At 53.9% G+C, this 20,215-nt stretch overlaps 1 protein-coding gene across 1 annotated transcript; it reads left to right on the top strand.

The window, feature by feature from the left end:
* Positions 1-243: 243 nt before the first annotated feature.
* Positions 244-19,926, top strand: NACC1 (nucleus accumbens associated 1). Its single transcript, XM_080676998.1, has 6 exons — positions 244-456; positions 14,584-15,489; positions 15,583-15,756; positions 16,296-16,401; positions 16,497-16,594; positions 17,184-19,926. The coding sequence occupies exons 2-6, from the start codon at positions 14,592-14,594 to the stop codon at positions 17,435-17,437; spliced, it is 1,530 nt and encodes a 509-aa protein (XP_080533124.1). The 5' UTR covers positions 244-456; positions 14,584-14,591; the 3' UTR covers positions 17,438-19,926.
* Positions 19,927-20,215: the final 289 nt, after the last annotated feature.

Raw genomic sequence — 20,215 nt, 5'->3', positions numbered from 1 at the left:
TTACAGGAAACTAAAGATCTAAAAGGCAGAGCGACTTGCCTCAGGTCGCGGGACTAGAAGGTGGCAGGGTCGGGATTCGAACTCTCAAGCAAAGCCGAGGTACTGGAGGCGACTCTGAGGGGCTGAAGCAGGAGGCGGAGACGGGAAGGGGCGCCTTCGGTGCTCGGCTGACCTCGCCTAGGGGGCGGGGCTGCGACGGGGGCGGGGCCGCGGCGGCTCCTCCCTAGCCCGGCTGCGGCGGCGGCGCGGCTTGCGCTGGTTCGGCGCTCGGCTGGGGCGGCCTGGCCCACAATGAATGGCCGCCGCGGCTGCCGCTGCTGCTGAGGCGGAGGCCGCGGAGGCCGCGGAGGCGGAGGCCGAGGCCCCGGCGCAGGGGGGTGCGCCCCGGGCCCAGGTCCGGCCCCAGCTGCCGCTGCGGAGCCTGCCAGGAGCCCCCGGAGCGCGGCCACGGCGCAGGTGAGGGGACCCGCTCCAGGCCCGGTTCCGGCCTCCTCTCGCCGGGGCGGCCTGAGGGCATCCGAGGTCCGGCTAAGGGGTGAAGGGGGAGGGCTTGGGGCGGCCTCCTCTGAGAGAGGAGGAACCAGGCCCGCAGCCCGCACTTATGGTTGGGTGACCTGGCCCTCGCCAGCGGCCTTGAGTGTCCAGCCCCAGGCCGGGCCGCGGGGCTTGGGGGACGGCGGAATTGGGCCCAGACCTCCTCCCCTCATTCCCGGCGGGGGATGGGGAGCAAAGCCGGGCCGGGCAGGTGCGGGGGGAGGAGGCAGGGAAGTTGGAGGGCCCAAGGGATAAAGTGAGGAGGCTCCCGGGAGCCCGGAGGGGGAGGGGAAGAAGGAGTCGGGCTTGGGGGCCGGCCGAGTGCGGGGAGGAGGGGCGGGCGGCGCTGCCGGAGGGAAATGGCCCGGAGGGGGTCGGGGCGTGGCCGGGCTTGCAGGTACAGTCGCTGGAGGGGGTGGGTGGGTCAGGTTACAGGCTTGGGGGCGGCTGAGGAGAAGCCCAGGAAGTGGGGCATGGTGGGCGTGGGCGGAGTTAGTTCGGAATGGGGGTTGGGGGGAGCGGGTGGATAGGAGATCCCGGAGGTGCTTGCGGGAGTCACCTGAGGTGAGGGTTGGAAAGATGTTGAAGGGGAAAGGCCAGATCCCAGGGAGATCAGGTAAGTTGTGGAACTATTGTAGGAGTTTGGGGAGTGGGGGGAGGAGGCGGAGCTTTTGGGGTAGACTAATGGGGATGTGGAGGCAGGTCCGAGAAACTAGTGATGATCGAAAGGCACGTGCGAGATGTACCCCCTTTCCCGGCCAGAAGTTAGCTCTGGGCCAAAGGCGGGGGTGGGGGGTGCCCTTTTTTCCCACACCTCATTCCCATTAGGCTCTGGGTCCCCGACCTACCCTTTGGGCAAGCCTCTGCCGGCTGTTCCAAGGTGCTAGCCCGCCAGGTGGGTGTTTGTGTGGGCAGCTTGGGAACACCTAGCTCGGGCATCTTGTTTACTATGGGGTGGCCCTTGCACACCCCCACCCCATATACCTGCAGAGAGACAGCCTAGCTGCCCTTACCTGAGTATCTGAGGTTCCTAAAATCTTTCCCCACCTAATTGTGACTGGAGCCTTGAGGCTCAAACCTAGAGGATGGGCCCTCAACCACCATCTTATACGGTGGCTTCCCAGGCACTAGCTCCCTGAAGGTGAACTGGGAGGTGAGTATATAAAGTTTTGTTCATTGTGTCTTAGAGGTTTATGATGGGGTAATGGGCAGGTCACGTCACCAAGAAGGGAATCAAATCAGGCACCCTAGCCCAGGCCCTTGGGGTTACTGACCCAGGGGCTCTGCTAGGGTGATGTCCTGACCAGGCCCGTGCTGGTAGGATGAGCTCATTAATTGCTCACCACCACCAGGTCAGCTTAGGCCTTGGGGTGGCTTATCCCAGGTCACATGACTAGAGCCCAAACCCATAATCCCCTAAGCTGGCCTTTGAGGGTCATGACTGGAGGAGCTCCCCAATCTTCCAGATTTCTCCTCAAAAATTCTCTTTCCTCTTGCCATCGCAAGGGATGGGTCAATACCCTTTTGTACAGTTTTCATGGTGTCCCAGGAGGTTGGGAAAGTGAAAGCTTTCTCAGACACCAAGTCTTTCTCATCCCCCATGCCCCATGTGGGAGCCAAGAAGTTAGAGGTGATGGAGTTGTGGACTGCCAGGGGGAGGCGGTTATGAGGATGGGGCTGTGCTGTAGAGCTGAATTTTGCTTTGCTTTCCTGGTTTGTCTTTTTCCCACTTTGGTCCCGGGTCAGACCACCCCAGCTTTTGTTTCTTTTCTTGGTGCTAATTGCAAAGCTGTTACCGGTGTGTCCTGAGAACATTGACTTGGGAGCTAGCACCTGAAGAAGAAGCTACAGACTGCTGGGTCGATTGGTATCAGCCAGATCTGGGTTTAATGATGGGTTGTCACCCTCATTCCTTCCCTTCCCCCAGTATCCCCATAATTCCTAGAACTGCCTTCTATTTGGGCCCTGGCCTCCTCCCATCTTGTGGCTAGCCTCCTGGTTCTAGGAGGGGTGGGAACTGGGCCAGCAGCCCCACGTAAAGAGGCCTTTCCCCTGCCTGGTTGGGCTGGGTACTGAGGACCGGTGGTTACCTTGACTCACACAGCTGGAACAGGGGCAGAGATTGGTCTCAGTTGGCCTTGGTGTGTGGGTGGCAGAGAAGAGGGTGGTGGGTTTGAGCCTGCACCTGGAGCTGTAGAAATCACGTTTAGTAACTAACTGCTTTTCTGTGAGGACTTAGGGAGCACAGACCTAGGGCACCAGAGGAGGCCATAATCAGGGGTGGGGGTGGTGAAAGGCGGCCATGGGGCAGTTTTATTTCACTAGGATGCCAACCCCCTGCTAGGGACTAGGGGAGCAGCCCTGAGTAACAGATCCTAGAGCCTCTCAGCAACTTTCATTCTAGTGAAGGTGACCCAACAAACAAATAATCAAGAGCATTCCTGCTATTCCTACATTCATGAACGTAGTGAGACAAGAGGAAATGAGTGAGTGCTGGGAGAGTAGGGATGAAGAGCTTTAGATAGGAGGATGGTCAGGGAAGACTTTCGGGAGATCTGAGCCTTGAATAATAAGAATCATCAGCGTGGGGGGGGGGGGCTGGGGCAAGGAGGGACAAATGTTCTAGGCAGACAGACAGCCCATTGAGAGTCTTTATTAAGCATGTGCTAGGCTCCTGCCAAGTGCTCTGAATATCTTCATGAAGGAAGGAGCAAGGGGTGACCCTAATGTACAGATAGACCCTTAGTCCCATTTACAGAAAGGAAGCACCCAGCCTCAGGGTCTTCTGGGTCTCCCCGTCACACCATCTGCAAGTCCAGACCCCCTTGGCCTGCATCCAGGGCCTTGGCCAGGCATTGGGTAACCCCAGTAGGTTCTTGAGCAAGGCTGTGAGAAGATGAGAGCTTTGATTGGCTTTGCTGGACTCATTGTTGGGGTCAACATGGAGGATTGGGGTTTGGTGTGGTGAGGTCTGACTGGAAATGCATTGGTGTCATTGCCAAAGCTCATGATGGAGAAGGTGGCATGCCAGCTGAAGTGGGGATTACTACATTTGAGATAGTGGTAAGCTGTCCGGTCTTGAAGGCATGGAGGTGAGATGGGTAAAGGACTGTGGGGCTTTCCAGGAGCCTCTGTGGGGTCCTCTCTCATCCTCTTTACCCCTGACCACTTTCGTGGGTGCCCAGCTGCTCTAAGCACTTTTGCACATTTTGAATTTGCTCATGCCTGCCATGAGCAAGCAGACCCACTTCCTGCCTCTGATCCTGGGTCCCGTTGCCTGAGAATGGCATCCTCTGCCACCCCCCTCCCGCGCCCCCCCTCCCAGCCCTTTGAACCACAGAGGCCATGAAGTGGAACTGAGCAGGTGGTTGTCTTGTGTCCAGTGCTTTGTTGTGGTCATTGTCTCTTCTCCCCTGCTGCCTCCTCGGGGAAGGTCTCAGCGTCCTCAGAGACCCACAGGTCTTCTATGAGGACCATGACTGTCATGACTTATGCACAGGGTGGATTAGGAAGAACTAACATACTGTAGTGGAGAGAGTTAGCACTACCCTGCACCACCTGTCTTGGCCTTGAAACCCTTGGGCAAAAGTCTTGACCTCAACGCCCTTTGTTTCCTCATCTGATAAAGTGGGGACAAGCGGGCATACCTATATCTCAGTGGTTCTCCACCAGGGGCAATTCTGCCCCCTCAGGGGATACTTGGGAAATATCTGATGACATTTTTTGTTGTCACAGCTGGTCTGGCAGTGCTACTAGCCTCTAGTGGTTGCAGAGGATGCTGCTCGACATCTTATAATGCACAGGGCAGCCCCACCATGGAACTGTTCTCCTCAAGAGCAGCAGTGCTGTGGCCACCTGGTGAGGGTTACATGAGAAGTTACTGTCTGGGTGTGATCAAGTGATGCTGTGAAGGCATGAAATCACATAAGGTTTGGGAGATGGTGAAAGGCATAAGATGTCTCTGTTGCTGTCAGGGAGTTTATAGTCTGGCAAGGGCTAGGTGGATGGACAGAAGGGGACACAGCTAATAATAACAGCTGGCATTACTGGACACTGACTGCATGGTGGGTTATTTTGTTGGTTTAATCCTTGAAACAGCCTTGTAAGGTTGCTGCTGCTGCTATTGGCCCCTTTTATAGTTGGGAAGACTGATGTTGGGGCAAGCACTAAGATAGATAAATGTTCCTGGAAGTGAAGAGAAAGGGAAGTGTAATGCTAAGCAGGAAGCTTTGTAAGGGATATTTGAGCCTAGTAAAATAATAATAAGACTCCATTCTTAGGCCCTGCCAAGCCCTGTGTGGTGTCCAAGTGCATTTCAATAAGCCCCATCCCAGTAACCACCCGCCCTCAGCCCCACCAGCCTCCTTTGTGTTGGAGCAATAACACCTCAGGGCTTTTGCCTGGCCTCTGCTCTTCTGTCCTTTGGGTGTGACTATACACTGGGAGTAGGCTGTAGCTCAGAAAGGAGGGCTTGTGGTCAGAGTGGAAGGGGGCTGGGCTGCTGCTGGGTTCTGGAGCTGCTGCAGGCGGAGGCTAGATTGCCCAGGGCTGCCAGAAGAAAGTGGGAAGTTGGAGAGGCTGCAGGCTAGACTGCTGATCCCCGGAGGTGGCAGTGAAGGAAGAGTGGAGAAGAGCTGGGGAAACAGAAAGAACAGCACCCCACCTGGCCCTCAGAGGGCACCTGGACCCTGAATGGGGAATCCCCAGATGGGCAACAGATCCCATTTCTGCAGAGGACATGCCCAGCAAGGGTAAAGAGCCTGGCTCTGGCCTTGGCTTGCCCTTGCTTCCCTTCCCCCACTCTGGCTTCTCTGAGCCCCAGTTTTCCTATCCCTGAAATCAGTCTAGTCACAGCTGCCTGCTGTGGGGAACAACAGGACCATGCAGAGGATGAGCCTAGCCAGCCAGAGTCAAGAAGCCTCCTGATTCTCGGACAGGAGTCAGACTGCCTCGGTGTGATTCTGGCTCCTGATCTAATCTTTAAATGACAGAAAGATCTGTTTCCTCCCCCAGAACTAGCGAGAGGAATAATTGAAGCACCCGCTCTGGACCCTCTCTGGGTACTGGTACACAGTAGGGACAAATGTGAATGCCAGCTACTATTGCAAATCCTATCCCCCACCATGGATTTAGTGGCTGTTTTTTCAGCGAAAAAGAAGTGAGTTAAATGTGCACTGTATGCACATTAAAAAATACAGATGCCACACGGTAGGATCTGTGCAGTTAGATAGCATGTTGTGCTTCCCTAACACATTTGCCTGAGATAATTTGGTCCCAATGGCTCTGGGTTCACCCTTGGCTATGGCTGGGTCTGGCCACCTCCTGCTGAGCTGGGTAAAGGATTATGGGGCTTTCCAGGAGCCTTAAGTTCTTTCTTACACTTGGAGTTGGTTTCCCTTAATTGAGTCGCCCACATGTCAGTGGGCGACTAGAGCTTCCCTGGTAAAGCACAGATCAGTCCCCCCAGCCTCTGCTGGCTGGAGAACTCAGAGCTCCCTTCCCAAAGAGATGGCAGTTCACACTCCCGAGAATCACCAGCCACACAGGTGGTTCCATTTGAAGCCTAGTGCACCCCAGGCTGACCCGAATCATGGTTTTCATCCGGCAGCAGTGTGAGCTGTTGTTCACATTCAGTTACATTGAGCCCAGCCTCAGAGACCCCTTTCGAGTCCCACTCCTGTTTTAGTCCCATTATTGTGAACCGGGAAAGGGGAACCAGGTTGGAATTAATGCGAATAATTTATCCCATTTGTTCCTCAAACAACTATTGAACACCCACTGTGTGCCCAGCAGGTTCTAGGGGCAGAGGACAAAGCAACCGGAAACAGGCCAACGCCCTGCCCCAGTGGAGCTGACACAAAAGCAAGAACACATTTGCTAGATGGTGGGAAGTGTCAAGGAAGAAAAACCAAACAGGAAAAGCGACTGAAGGAATTGGGTTTGGAACAGTGTCTGTCTTTGGAAATTTGAGATTGGTGACTGGGAGGGTATGAAGAGCTGTGGCCATTCTAGAAGGCTCAAAAGCAGGTAGGGCCCCAATATGCATTGTAGGGGCCCTAGTGGTGTTACTCTGGACCCAGATGGTGAAAACTGGTTTTGCAGGAGTCCAAGGTGAATCTAAGGGTCTTGGCCTGAGTGGGGAACTTTTCCGGTGAGAGCTACGGCCAGAGCAGGCTTGGGGGGATGGGAGCTCAGTTGAAGGCACATTGAGTTGGCATCTGAGGTATGTGCAAATCCTGCACCCACGGAAGGTCCAGGCCAGGGGCTCCATGGCAGAGTTGTGGGTGAGTAGAGCTGTGTTTGAAGCCTGTTTCAGGCAGCCATAACAAAGTAACCATACATGGGGAGGCTTAAACAGACACTTATTTTCTCACAGTTCTGGGGACTGGAAGTCCAAGATGGCCACAAGGTCGGGTTTGGTTGGGTTCTGGTGTGCTCACCATGGCCTTTCCTCTGTGTGTGTGCTTGGAGAGAAAAATATCTCTTTTCTTATACGGACACCAGTCCTATTGAGTTAGGACCCCACTTCTGTGACCTTGTTTAATTTTCTCCTACAGATCCTGACTCCAAGTATAGGCACATTGGGGGTTAGGGTGGGGGGACACCAGTTCTGCCCATAGCAGAGGACTGAGCCTAGTGCCAACCTTCACCTTCCTTCACTTTCTGGAAGAACCACATCTGCTTCTCCCTCAAGGCTCTGCATGCCTTTCCTGTACCTTGAGGGTAAGACCCCAGCCCACCACTGCCTCATTAGATTGCCACTCCCTGCCCCCAGATCTCAGCTCTTCTGGGCAAGATAAGAGTCCCCTGCATGCAAGCACATTGACTGTGTGATTCTGCATGAATGACCATGTCCCCCGCCATGCCAGGCTCCTGGACACTTCCCGACCGGGGCAGGTGCTAGGCAAATATTTGTTGAGTAACTCGTGGGAGGTCATAGCCTCACATCCCAGTGAGACCTGCTATGGCCTCACATCTCTCTGGGAGACCTGCTCAAGTCTGGGACCAGGACTAGCCATGCTGGGAGGATTCTCGGCTCTTTGTTTGGGGCTGAGAGTTGCCCCTCCCCTCCCTGGGGTCTAGGATGTTGACCTGAGTGGAGGACTTTCTGGTGAGCTACAATCAGAGCAGGCTCGAGGGGACAGGAGCTCAGTTATAGGCACATTGAATTGGCTTCTGAGCCATGAGCAAATCCAGCACCCATGGGAGGTCCAAGCCAGGGGTTGCATTGGCCGCGTTGTGGGTGAGTAGATGGTGTTTCGAGTCTGTCTCAGCTCAGGCAGCCATAACAAAATACCGTAGATTGAGGAGATTTAAACAACACACACTTTCTCACAGTTCTGGGGGCTGGAAGTCCAAGATGGCTGCACGGTCAGGTTCTGGTCTGCTCACATGGCCTTTCCTCTGTGTGCTTGCTTGGGGAAAATAATATCCTTGGTTCTGTGTGTCCCATCTCCCTCTCCACTATTTAACACATGCCAAGTTGTGAGGAGAGAGGATTCGAATATAGTTTTCTGCCCTTGGGGAGTTTATAGTTGAGTGGGATTTTGTTCTCAGAGGTGAGCATAGGAGCTTGGGGTGGGAAGTATAAAGAGGAGGGTTTTCCTCTCTAGAACCACCCTTCCCCCCCGCCCCCCAGAGTGGGGGGCGGGCGGGTATAGCTGAGGTGGAGGCGGAAATGTGGGCAGTAGCAGGAGAAGGGCACTCCAGGCAGGATGCACAGCTTGACCAGTGGAGGGAACAATGCAGTGGGCCTGAGGCCTAAGATAGGTTGGGGTGAGGGGCTCAGCTTGGTGGGGACAAAATTATTGGGTGGTTTGGAGACCATGATCCCTGGCTCCATCCCACCACTTTCCAGCCAGCAGGTGACCTGGGCCAGGCACCAGCTGCTTTAGACCTGTTTCTTCTGGGAGCGCATCATGGCTCTATGGCCCTTCCCTCACAGAGCCAGTGTGAGTGAGGGACTTCGTGCAGGAACACACGTAGGTGGTGGTTTCTTTTGAGCCCAGCAGACTGAATTGGGAAGGGAGCCCTGGGGTAGGTCTCTGGGGTCCCCTCTGGCCCCTCACTGATCTCAAAGCCCTTTAAGGCCTTCCCCCACCTGTTCCTTGCAAGGGCAGCAAGGTCACACCAGGTCTCTGCAGCCCACAGACCTGCCAAGACCTATGCACTGATTCGTTGATCCATTTGCACTAATTGCCATGTTGTGCCCTCTCCCCCAATGGCTAATCTAAAGCTTCGAAGCTGTGGGTGCTGCACTCTGATGTTGGGGTTCAGCCAGAATATTGGGAGATTCCTCCCTGCATTTCTGTTCTGTCTGCACTCCTGTTGCTGAGCTGCACCAATTCCCAGGGAGGAGTCTGGGCCTAAAGTCTGGCTGCTTGGGCTGGTGCCAGGCTGAGATATGGTCTCCACCCATAAAGGGGGCAGTCCTAGCACTCACCTCAGAGGGGAGCCCTTTGAGACTGCTTGCAGTGGTGCCTGGCCCACTAGGTACAGTTAGGGGGATCCCTCAAAATGGCCCGTGCAGCCCCAGAAGCATCCACAGCCGCATCCCTTCAGCCCTCCCTTCCCCTGCCTATAATCCCCATCAGCAGCCCTGTCGCAAACTGGACTCATCTATTCCTGCCTCGGTGCTCTGTGTCTATCTCCCTCTCCATATTTAACACATTTATAAATATTTATTGAGCCTCTTCCTCTGTTCTGATTTGCTGATCATGAACTAATCTGGCCAGAATGCCTGCCCTCATGGGGCAGTCTCCTTGGATAAGGAACTATACATACAGCTCTTAAAACTCTGTCCCCTGATTCCAGGGCATTGGATGACATCGTGGGTGGCTCTCTGTCCAGAGCCAATGACTGCTGCAGTGTGGAATGAGAGGACTCCTGTGACCCCACCCCCACCCCCACCCCCACCCCAAGGTTGGCATGGGGACTGGGGGTTCACAAAGAGAAGGCAGGCCCCATCTTTACCTCCCCTCCTTCCCTCCCCACAGCTGTTCACTCCTGAGTCTGACCATCCTCTCTCCTTCACTGCCACCACCACCTCTGTATTTTGTCCTGTGTTCTGGTCTCCATATTGCTGCTGGGAATTCTCCAGAGTTGGTCTGGCCCTTAGTCTCCCTTGCTCCGAGCTTCCCACTACTCACTCTCAAAAGACATTCGTCCTCACTAGGCCAAGGCTCCTCCTGTCCCCCTTTGCCGCCCTCCCGCCACACTGGCCTCCTTCCTGCCCAAGACTGTTGTGGCTCTATATGCGTCATTCCCCTACCCCTTTGCCTGGCCACTGAGGGTGACTACTAGGTAATATTCACCCCAACTATAATTAAATCTCTCCCTATATCTCCCCACTAGAAAGTGAACTCTGTGAGAACCCTCCTTGCAGCCCACCAGGGTGGGTTAGATGCATGCATCCCCATTTTACAGGTGAACAAACTGAGGCACAGAGAGGTGAGGAACTGGCCTGAGGCCACACAGCTAGAGAGTAGTGTGGTTGGCATCAGAACCCAAGTCTGGGGCCTCTGACTTCATGGCTTGTCTGTCCTGCCTTGGTCCTCCCTCTTGGGGTGTGAGCCTTCCAAGCTGGGGGGTCTGAAGCACCTTTCCAGGGGCCGGGTGCCACTCTCTCCCTTGGACACCTTGGCCTTGGTCACTTGAGCCCCAGTACTCAGAGCAGTTTCCGTTTGGCATCCTGAGAAGGTGGGTCAGGGCTCATCTGAATGGGGCTCTCCTTTACCTTCATTGGCGCCTCAGTTTTCCCTACCTCCTCACACAGGGCCAGCTACTGGCCCATCGAGCACTGTTTGAGCTCAGGAAGGTGCATTTCTTTCTCATGGTATTTCCTGTCTCTGCCTCCCTCCTCTGATTGCCCTAAGTGATTTTTTATGACAATGAGAGGGAGGGCACTGCCTTAGGGAAAAACACTTAAAAAACATTTTAATAATGTACTAATGTCTTTAACCTGAAGTCAAAACTTCTGGGTAAGGGTAAGGGTAATGCCTTACGCAGTGGTCGGCAAATTCATTAGTCAGCAGAGCAGCAAACCGTGGCTCACAAGCCGCAGTTTGCCAACCACTGGCCTAGGGAAATCACAGGTTGCAGTGCCCAGGCAGACCTGGTTTGAATCTTGTCCCTACCACTTACTCACCAATGACTACAAAACAGTCCTGAACTGCCACATGACCTCAGTTTTCCAAGCTGAGTATTGGGAGTATAAAATCCTCTCCAGAGGTTTACTAACAGGATTCGGGGAGCTCATGCCGGTCACCTGTATCTCCCTCCAGTTCTGCCAGATGAAGCAACTCAGTGAGTTCAGATTGAGTTTATAGAACCACGTTGGCCAAATCAGCATCTATTTACAAATGGAGAAGTAGAGGTTGGGAGCTCCTGATCCCAGGAGTGAGTCAGTTCTGGAACCAGTACTCAACCTGGCCCCAAAGTGCACCTCTGAGCCCATGGGTTTGTGGCTGCTTTTATTCTCTAGGCAGCCTTTTCAGAATGAACTCAGTGTTAAAAGATAGAGCCACAGTGTCCCAGTGCTCAGCCCATAGAGGCAGGTCAGAATGGACTTGCTAATGAATGTTAGCTGTGAAAGCTAACTGGGGAATGAGGGAACACTAGCTGGGGGCTCTCGTTAGCTCCTGCCCCGGGGCCTTTGCACACTCCTTTTCTGTCATTTCTCTTCATCCTTCTCACCAGCCTCTCTGCTCAGGGCCTCGCTTCTTTTCTCTACCTGCTTATTCAGGACCACTATAGAAGGGATACTCTTACTCCTGGAGGCACTTTTAAAGCAACGTCATCCTTCAGTGGCTTTTATGATTGCCCCTAGAGCAGGGGTGGGGAACATCCAACCAGGCCAGGTAAGACCCACTAAATCATTTGGTCTGGCCCTGCCAAGGCATTAGGGTTGAGTTAATTAAATGTTTGACCAAATATAGTGGGCTAATTTTTAAGTTGACAATTTTGTATGGCCTGCGAATGATGTTCCATACATATCCAAGTGGCCCTGGGCAGGAAAAAATTTCTCCACACCTGTCCTAGAGTATCGGACATGCCCTTCCCATGTGACCAGTTCTCCTGGGTTGGAATATGCACTGACAGAATAGGCTCTGGCTCAGAAGTGCATACTTTTTAGAGGTCCCTGGCCCCCAACCCCAGTGGTCTCCCCACCGATCAGGATAGGGGTTGAACTCCATGAGCAAGATCATAGGCAGATCCTTAAATTTGCTTTTCTTTCCTACCCCAACACTTTAGGGTTAATTTGCATAAATTAAATGTGTGGTATGATTTTACACATTTTTTTAAATATTTTTTTTATTGATTTCAGAGAGGAGGGAGAGAGAAACATCAATGATGAGAGAATCATTGACTGGCTGCCTCCTGCACGCCCCCTATTTGGGATGGAGCCCACAACCTGGGCATGTGCCCTTGACCGGAATCGAACCTGGGACCCTTCAGTCCAAAGGCAGACACTCTATCCACTGAGCCAAACCAGCTAAGGCTGATTTTACACATTTTATTTAAAAATATTAATTTTGCAAATAGGCAATACATTCACCAGGTTAAAAATTCAAAAGACCCGTAGAATGTACCTGGCAAGTCTCATCCCCAGTCTGCCCAGAATATGGTTTCAGTTTTATAGAGGTGCATATACCATGTAGTTTGCCCATTTAAAGTGTACAATTCCATGCTTTTTAGCATAGTCACAGAGTTATGCATCCATCATAATTTTAGAACATTTTCCATTAGTTCAAGAAGAAACCCTGTAAATTGGATTCTTGGACTCAAATAATTCCACTTGGGGTATAGAGGTTGGGCTTTTCCACACCAACAAACAATTCTCAGACACCAAAAAAGTGTCGGAGAATTCAGTTCTATTCTGACATTACCTGGAGATTGCTTCAGAGTCCACAGGCTCAGTTCTACAAGACTGCCCCGCCAACACACTTCTGACAGCAGTCCCAAGCCAGGGTTACCATGCTTCTGCTGACCGGCCACAGAAACTTTTTGCTCAATTAATTTCTTAGAGCTGCTCACAGAACTCAGAGAAACATGTCACTTAACTAGATCACTGGTTTATGGTAAAAAGGATATAACTCAGGAACAGCCAGATGGAAGAGCTGCATAGGGCTAGGTAAGTGGGAAGGGATCCCATGCTTCCATGCCCTCTCCCAACAAGCGACTCTCCAGATCTCCATAAATAGACTGACCAATTGCATCACTGGCTGCTGGTGATTGGTTTCATCTCTCTCCCCTCCCAGGGGCGGGGGGACTGTAAGTTCCACCCCTCTAATCACATGTGTGAGTCCTTTAGCAACCAGCTTCCATTCGAAGGTGCTTCCAAAAGTCACCTCCTTAATATAACAGAAGGCCACTCAGCACTTAGGAAATTCCAAGTGTTGCTAGAGCTGTGAGTCAGGAATTATGGATGAAGATCCAGTGTACGAGATAACATATTTTGGTCATCTGAATGACCAAATATGTATTTCTTATATATCACAATATGGCACCCTGTATTCTTTGCTCATTCCCCAAACCTCCCATCGGCCCCTGACAATCACTAATCTGCTTTCAGTCTTTTTTTGTTGTTAATCCTCACTTGAGGATCTTTTTCCAGAGTGAAGAGAGAGGGAAAGACGGAAATATCGATGTGAGAGAAACACATCAATTGGTTGCCTCTGCGCTCCAACCAGGGCCCAGGCTAGGGAGGAACCTGCAACCAAGGTATGTGCCCTTGATTGGAATCAAACCTGGGACCTTTTGGTCCACAGGCCAAGACTATCCACTGAGCCAAACTGGCTAGAACTGCTTTCTGTCTTTATGAATTTACCTGTTGTGGACATTTCATATAAATGGGATATAATATGTGGTCCTTTTGTCTGGCTTCTTGCATTTAGCATAATATTTTCAGTTTCGTCTAAGTCAGTGGTTGCCAACCTTTCAGACCTCACGGACTACTGGTTGGCGACTGCTGGTCTAAGTTATGACATGTACTGGTTCATTCCTTTTTATGGCTGAATAATATTCCACTGTATGGATGTACCACATTTTGTTTATCCATTCATCACTTAATGGACGTTTGGATTGTTTTGCACCTTTGGGCAATTGTGGGTTGTGCTGCTGTGAATATTCATGTGCAGTTTTTTCTGTGGATATGTTTTCACTTCTCTTGGTATAATTGTGAGGAATGGAATTCCTGGGCAATATGGCACCTACATGCTTAACCCATTTGAGGACCTGCCAGACGGTTTTCCACGGCAGCTGCACATCTTTGCATCTCCACCAGCAGTATAGGAGGGTTCCAATTTCTCATCCTTGACAGCACATGTCTTTTTTCTTCTACCTGACCTAGTGGGTATGAAACAGTGACTTGTGATTTGGATTTGCATTTCCCTGATGACTGGTGGTATTCTTACGCAATTTCAGGGGTTCTTGTCATTTAGTCATTCAACAAATGGTGGTTGAGTGTCATGTGCTCAGCACTGTAAATACTCGGGGGGAAATGGGGTGACTCGACCCTCTGGGAGTTTCCATGTCAGTGCCCTTCAGAGTTACCCTATGCATGGGGTACTAGTGATGCGTTATGCTCACTGTGTTAACTCATTTCATATTTAAGCACCTGTGTGTAAGTTTGCCTTTCCCCCTTGTCTGCAAGAAACAGCATGTGGCCACCCTGTCCTGTAGCTGACTTGGCTGATTTGACAGTCTGCCCTAAAGGGATGGAAGGAGTGGCTCCTGCGATTCCTTTTTTTTTTTTTTTTTTTTTTTAATGTTGATTGATTTCAGCGAGGGAGGGAGAGAGATAGAAACATCAATGATGAGAGGAAAATCATTGATTGGCTGTCTCCTGCATGCCCCCTACTGGGGATTGAGCTTGGAACCTGGCATGTGACCTCCTGGTTCATAGGTTGACGCACAACCTCTGAGCCACACCAGCCAGGCAACTGTGATTCCTAAGGCCCCAGCAAACCTACCATGTGGATGCCGCTGAGAACAGGCCTGAGCATGTCACCTGACCCATCTCTCTGTCTTCCCCTGTCCCCTGCACAGCTGCCACCATGGCCCAGACCCTGCAGATGGAGATCCCGAACTTCGGCAACAGCATTCTGGAGTGCCTGAATGAGCAGCGGCTTCAGGGCCTGTACTGTGATGTGTCGGTGGTGGTCAAAGGCCATGCCTTCAAGGCCCACCGGGCCGTACTGGCTGCTAGCAGCTCCTACTTCCGGGACCTGTTCAACAGCAGCCGGAGCGCTGTGGTAGAGCTGCCGGCGGCTGTGCAGCCTCAGTCCTTCCAACAAATCCTCAGCTTCTGCTACACGGGCCGGCTGAGCATGAATATGGGGGACCAGTTCTTGCTCATGTACACGGCTGGCTTCCTGCAGATCCAGGAGATCATGGAGAAGGGCACTGAATTCTTCCTGAAGGTGAGCTCTCCCAGCTGCGACTCCCAGGGCCTACATGCCGAGGAGGCTCCGTCATCCGAGCCCCAGAGCCCTGTGGCTCAGACATCGAGCTGGACGGCCTGCAGCACCCCGTTGCCCCTGGTGTCCCGTGTCAAGACAGAGCAGCAGGAGTCGGACTCTGTGCAGTGCACGCCTGTGGCTAAGCGGCTGTGGGACAGCAGCCAGAAAGAGGCCGGGGTTGGCGGCAGCAGTGGTGGCAATGGTAGCCGAAAAATGGCCAGGTTCTCCACATTGGACCTGGCCGCCAACCGGCCACCTCAGCAGGCTTTGGCTGCTGCAGCAGCAGCCGCAGCAGGGGGCGTGGTGAGTGGGCCCAACATGTCTGAGCGGACCAGCCCTGGTACCTCAAGCGCCTATACTAGCGACAGCCCAGGCTCCTATCACAATGAGGAGGACGAGGAGGAGGATGCGGGCGAGGAGGGCACAGACGAGCAATACCGGCAGATCTGCAACATGTACACCATGTATAGCATGATGAATGTCGGCCAAAGTGGTGAGGCACCCACTCCTTCCCCCCTGCCCCCCTCGCCACCCCTACCTACCCATGACCCCCATCCCCAACACATACCACTCTCTCCCCCCACAGCCGAGAAGGTGGAGGCCCTCCCTGAGCAGGTGACCCCTGAATCCCGGAATCGCATCCGGGTGCGGCAAGACTTGGCGTCTCTCCCAGCCGAGCTCATCAACCAGATCGGTAACCGCTGCCACCCCAAGCTCTATGATGAAGGCGACCCCTCTGAGAAGCTAGAGCTGGTGACAGGTAGGCTGGCCTCACTTGCTCCCTAAGTCCCCCTCTCCCCTCACCCTTGGCCTCGGTGCCCTCTGGGCTACTGGCCTGTAGCATAGCCCCTGGCTTTGTCCTAGGGCAGCTGACACCCCTCTGTGTTGATACACATCAAATATTGGCCTCTAGGATTTTGCCCTGGAGGCAGATGTAAGCATTAGGGGACATCATGGCCATAAGGCAGTGGATGAGTGGCTTCTTAGGGTGGTGTGAGGGTTAACTACTGAATGGTTAAGAATTTGGCACGGAATCAGTGTGCCTGGGTGCAAGCCTCTGCTGCCTGTTCTAACTCCTAGCTGGTTGTGCTGATAAAAGCTACACATGTACTAGGTGGGCCTGGCACATTGTAGGTGCCCCATGGGCAGTGGTACCACCATCTGTCCTTTTCTGGGCGCTGATGAGGCTGCCCTGGGGTGAGTTGTTGGAGAGGGTCTCTGGAGATCCGAGAAGTGGGCCTGGCCACATGGGGAATGTGGCAGTTTAGGGCCTGACCACCCTCCATCTCCTCCCTCTAGGTACCAATGTGTACATCACAAGGGCACAGCTCATGAACTGCCATGTCAGTGCAGGCACACGGCACAAGGTCCTGCTGCGGCGCCTCCTGGCCTCCTTCTTTGACCGGTGAGGCCCTTGCCAAAGCCCGGGGAGTAGGGAGCTGTCCCATGACCCCCACAACCACAGGGGATCTGACTCCTTCCCCATGACCTCCCCCCCAGGAACACACTGGCTAACAGCTGTGGCACTGGCATCCGCTCTTCCACCAATGACCCCAGACGCAAACCGTTGGACAGTCGCGTCCTCCATGCTGTCAAGTGTGAGTGTCTGGCTTTCTGGAGGCGGGTTGGTGTAGGCCCTGGGGTGAGCAGATGGTCCTTTTCTCTGGTGTTGGCCTTGATAGGTGGGTATGGTTAAGGATCTGAGGTTTAATCTAGGCTTGTTGGGAGGAGGGCTATGCTGCTTAGAGATTTCTTTGGGGGGCGCAGGCGGGGACAGGGCACTGAAGGGAAGCCTGTGTCCGATGGGAGGGTGGGAAGGATCTTCATACTCAAGGTAGTTATGAAGCAGCCAAGCCCCAGCCAATTGTCAGGAGAGAACTCTAAGTTTGCAGGGGGAAGGAATCTCCCAATTCCTAAATTCTGCAAATAATCCACATTTTTCAAGAGCACTGGGCCACCCTGTCAAACCATATATGTCCTACATGTGGCAGAACTTAGTCAAGCACCGAGCCAGCTAATGTGATCTAGCATGCTCTCTGCAAGACCTCTGTTCTCTCACCTCCAAGAGGGGTTCCACGGTGTCCTGGGAGTGGGGGTGGGGGAGTCAGGACAGGCATGGCCGAGGGCCTTTTGGCGGTGTGGGAGGCAGGGCCACCTAGGCCTGAGCTGTCCGCTCTCCCCGCACAGACTACTGCCAGAACTTTGCTCCGAACTTCAAGGAGAGTGAAATGAATGCCATTGCGGCTGACATGTGCACCAATGCCCGCCGTGTCGTGCGGAAGAGCTGGATTCCCAAGGGGAAGCCGCCTGAGGGTGATACCTACACCACCTTCATCAGTGACACGGGCAAGCTGGAGCCGGACATGATGGGCGTGGAGCACAGCTTTGAAACAGCCAGCCATGATGGCGAGGCTGGCCCCTCAGCCGAGGCCCTCCAGTAACCCCCACCAAGCCCTCCATGAGGCCGTCACACTCCCCCTCCCGTCACCCACCCACCTACCATCTTGGTCACGAGCTACTGTCTGTCCCTACCCAGGACCCGCAGGGTGTGCTGCATGCTTCGGCCTCCCATCCCACCCCTGACCCCATTCCGAGTGGGCTGGGAGAGGGTGGCAGTGGTGCGAGCTCTGCGTGGCCTTCTCTCTCTCTCGCACACACTCGTGCACAGTCAGGGAGTACTCTCTCCCCCCTCTTCTAACCCCTAGCAATTGTTTTCCCATTCCACTCAACCAGGCCAGGCAGGGGAGGGGCAGTCCTCTGCTCCACCCTTCGCTGCAGCCCCATGGGACTTGCAGGGGCCCCGGGGTGCTCAGGACCCCTCCTGCCACCACCTCCCAGTGCTTCCACGTTTCCAAAAGCGCCTTCCTGTTTCCTTCGTCTGTCCCTGCAGCTGGGGCTGGGGTAGGCAAGGCTGTGGGGACTGCTCTTGTGACAGCTGAGGAAACCTGAGGCTCAGAGAAATTCCACGACTGACCTAAACCGACCTAAGGTGGCAGGCGGTAGTGCGCCCAGCGCCCTTCTCTCTCCCCCACCCTGTACTCAGCCTCTCTTGCCCCATCAGGCCCGTCAGACCTGAGTGGGGCAGGTCCTGAGTGAGGGATACAGACCCAGAGTTTCTGAGGAGAGGTTTTGGAGGCTCACAGGTGCGTGTGCGTGTGAATGTGGAGAAGTTTTGCTTTAAAATAAATGAAGATAAGAGAGGCAGTGGAACCAGGGGAGCATGCTGGAGGCTGCTGCCCTTCCCTCCCTCCCCACCCCATCCCACGGCAGGGCTCCCAGCTCCCATCCCCTGTACATACTTTTTAAAACATTTTTTTAGCTAATGAAATATTGAAGTATAAGATTCCTTTTATTTTTCAAACCAATGGGACTGTGTCTGATGTGCCCTTTGGTCCCTGGGGTGCCGTGGAAGGTAGGATGGGGTGAGGGGTGCGGGAGTAGGCTGAATGTGTGCATGCATGTAGAGTATGGGTGCACGTTTCCAAGGTGGGACCCCAGGCCAGCTATCACCTGGACTACATTTGAAGGATATCCTGGTCTTGGCCTGTTGGCAGAGCCCAGCTCCTGGGGACAGGGCAGGACCCACTGCATTTATTAGCAGTTGTTTGCTGAATTTTCTCTAACCATTCCTCTCTTAGTATCATCCAGTGTGAGTGATTTTTTTTTTTTTTTTTTTTGAGTTTTACATGTGAACCAGAGGGTTCTTTTTTTTTTTTTTTTCTTTTTTGCTCCCCATCCTCCTGTGCTGCTGGGTGTCATTTGACATTTGTTGTCTAGCCTTTTCCTCGCCTTTTGCCTCACCTCTCTTAGTCTGACAGCCCATGGCTTCCAGAGGCAGGAGCTTGCTAGAGATGGGTGGGACTATCCCAATGAATCCTTGGAATCTGATTTGGAGGCCCCAACCCCACCCTGTAGCCCCCACCAGCCTGTGGGAAGGGGGTCCCTCCAGCATCTGTTTGTGGAGTTGGAGGTGTCCGGTCTGGCTGTGATCCTGGCACTCCTTTCTGGCCCGAGTATGTGTGTGGGGGGTGGAGGCAAGTGTATGAGGGGGGAGTTGACACCCCCAGCTAAAGCACAAGCACCTTAGTCGCACCTCCCCTGCCCCTCATCCTGGCCTTGACACTCTACCCCAGCGTCATCCCAAAGCACAATATCCCAGTCACTTGGTGGGCTCCAGGGGCCACAGAGGGGTGGGCTGGGGTTCCAGCCAGCCCCCAAAGGAAGCAGGAGTCTCCAGGTACTCCCCCCCTTCCAGGCCTTAGCTGGGGGCCAGCTCCTGGGACTGGTGTCCTCTCCCTCCCCACCCTTTTTTCTGGGCAGATCCCTGCCTAGCCCCCTCCCTGCTTTGTACTCAGGCAGGGCTTACCCCTGTCCTTTCTCCATAACCCTGCAGCACTGGGTTGGGTGGCAGAACCCCTTGTTTCAGGGACCCCAGGAGGTGCCCCTGGCTCCATGGGACTGTGCGTTGGTGGGGGGGGGGAGGGGGGGGAGGGGCAGGGGGGGGAATTCCTCACCAGGAGAGCCAAAGACAGGGTTGTGCCTTACCCCAGGAGCCGCCCCTGTGCCCATCCACCCTGCCCTTTCAGGTGGCCTGCTGCTTTTCCTCCCCTCCCCTCCCTGCCCAGCCCTGCTCTGAGCTGCATGGTTCCCACCCCCACCTGGGCAGCCAGGAAGGAGCATGAATGGAGACTCACCAACGCAAAAAAGACTGGAGGCCTCTGGCCGCCCCTGTTCCCGTAGGACAGGCCAGCTGCTGTGTCCACGTGGAGTGCCAACACCTGCCCTTCTCTGGGCTGAGCCCCCCCACCCCCACCCCAGCCTGTAAGTGAGATTGCACATTAACTACTGTAAGGAGAGGAGCGCACTGGGAAATGTGAACATGAGAACATCAGTAACACTGATGAGAATAAACTAAACGCCTTTGTAACAGCCCTGCAGCATGCTACTCACTGGGGGGCAGAGGGGTTGTAGTGGCTGGGACTAGATGCTGCACACTGGGGGTCTCCATTCTGCAGAGCAACACCCCCACTGCCCAGGGCTCACATTGACAAATGCAACAGGGTCACACTCAGGGTGCACTTGGGAGTGGCCGTGCCAAATGTCACGTGACAGAACATCCATCATGTGAGGGGGAGGGGCAGCATGTTCTTTTCAGATGGTAACACGGTACAGACCCAGGCCACCAACAGGTTCCACTTATAACACCCTTCAGACCACCC

Source organism: Plecotus auritus (genome assembly GCF_963455305.1).
Source record: "Plecotus auritus genome assembly, chromosome: 6".
NCBI classification, from domain to species: domain Eukaryota; kingdom Metazoa; phylum Chordata; class Mammalia; order Chiroptera; family Vespertilionidae; genus Plecotus; species Plecotus auritus.
Note: the sequence above shows the minus strand (reverse complement) of the source record. Positions and strands in the feature narration are given on the sequence as shown.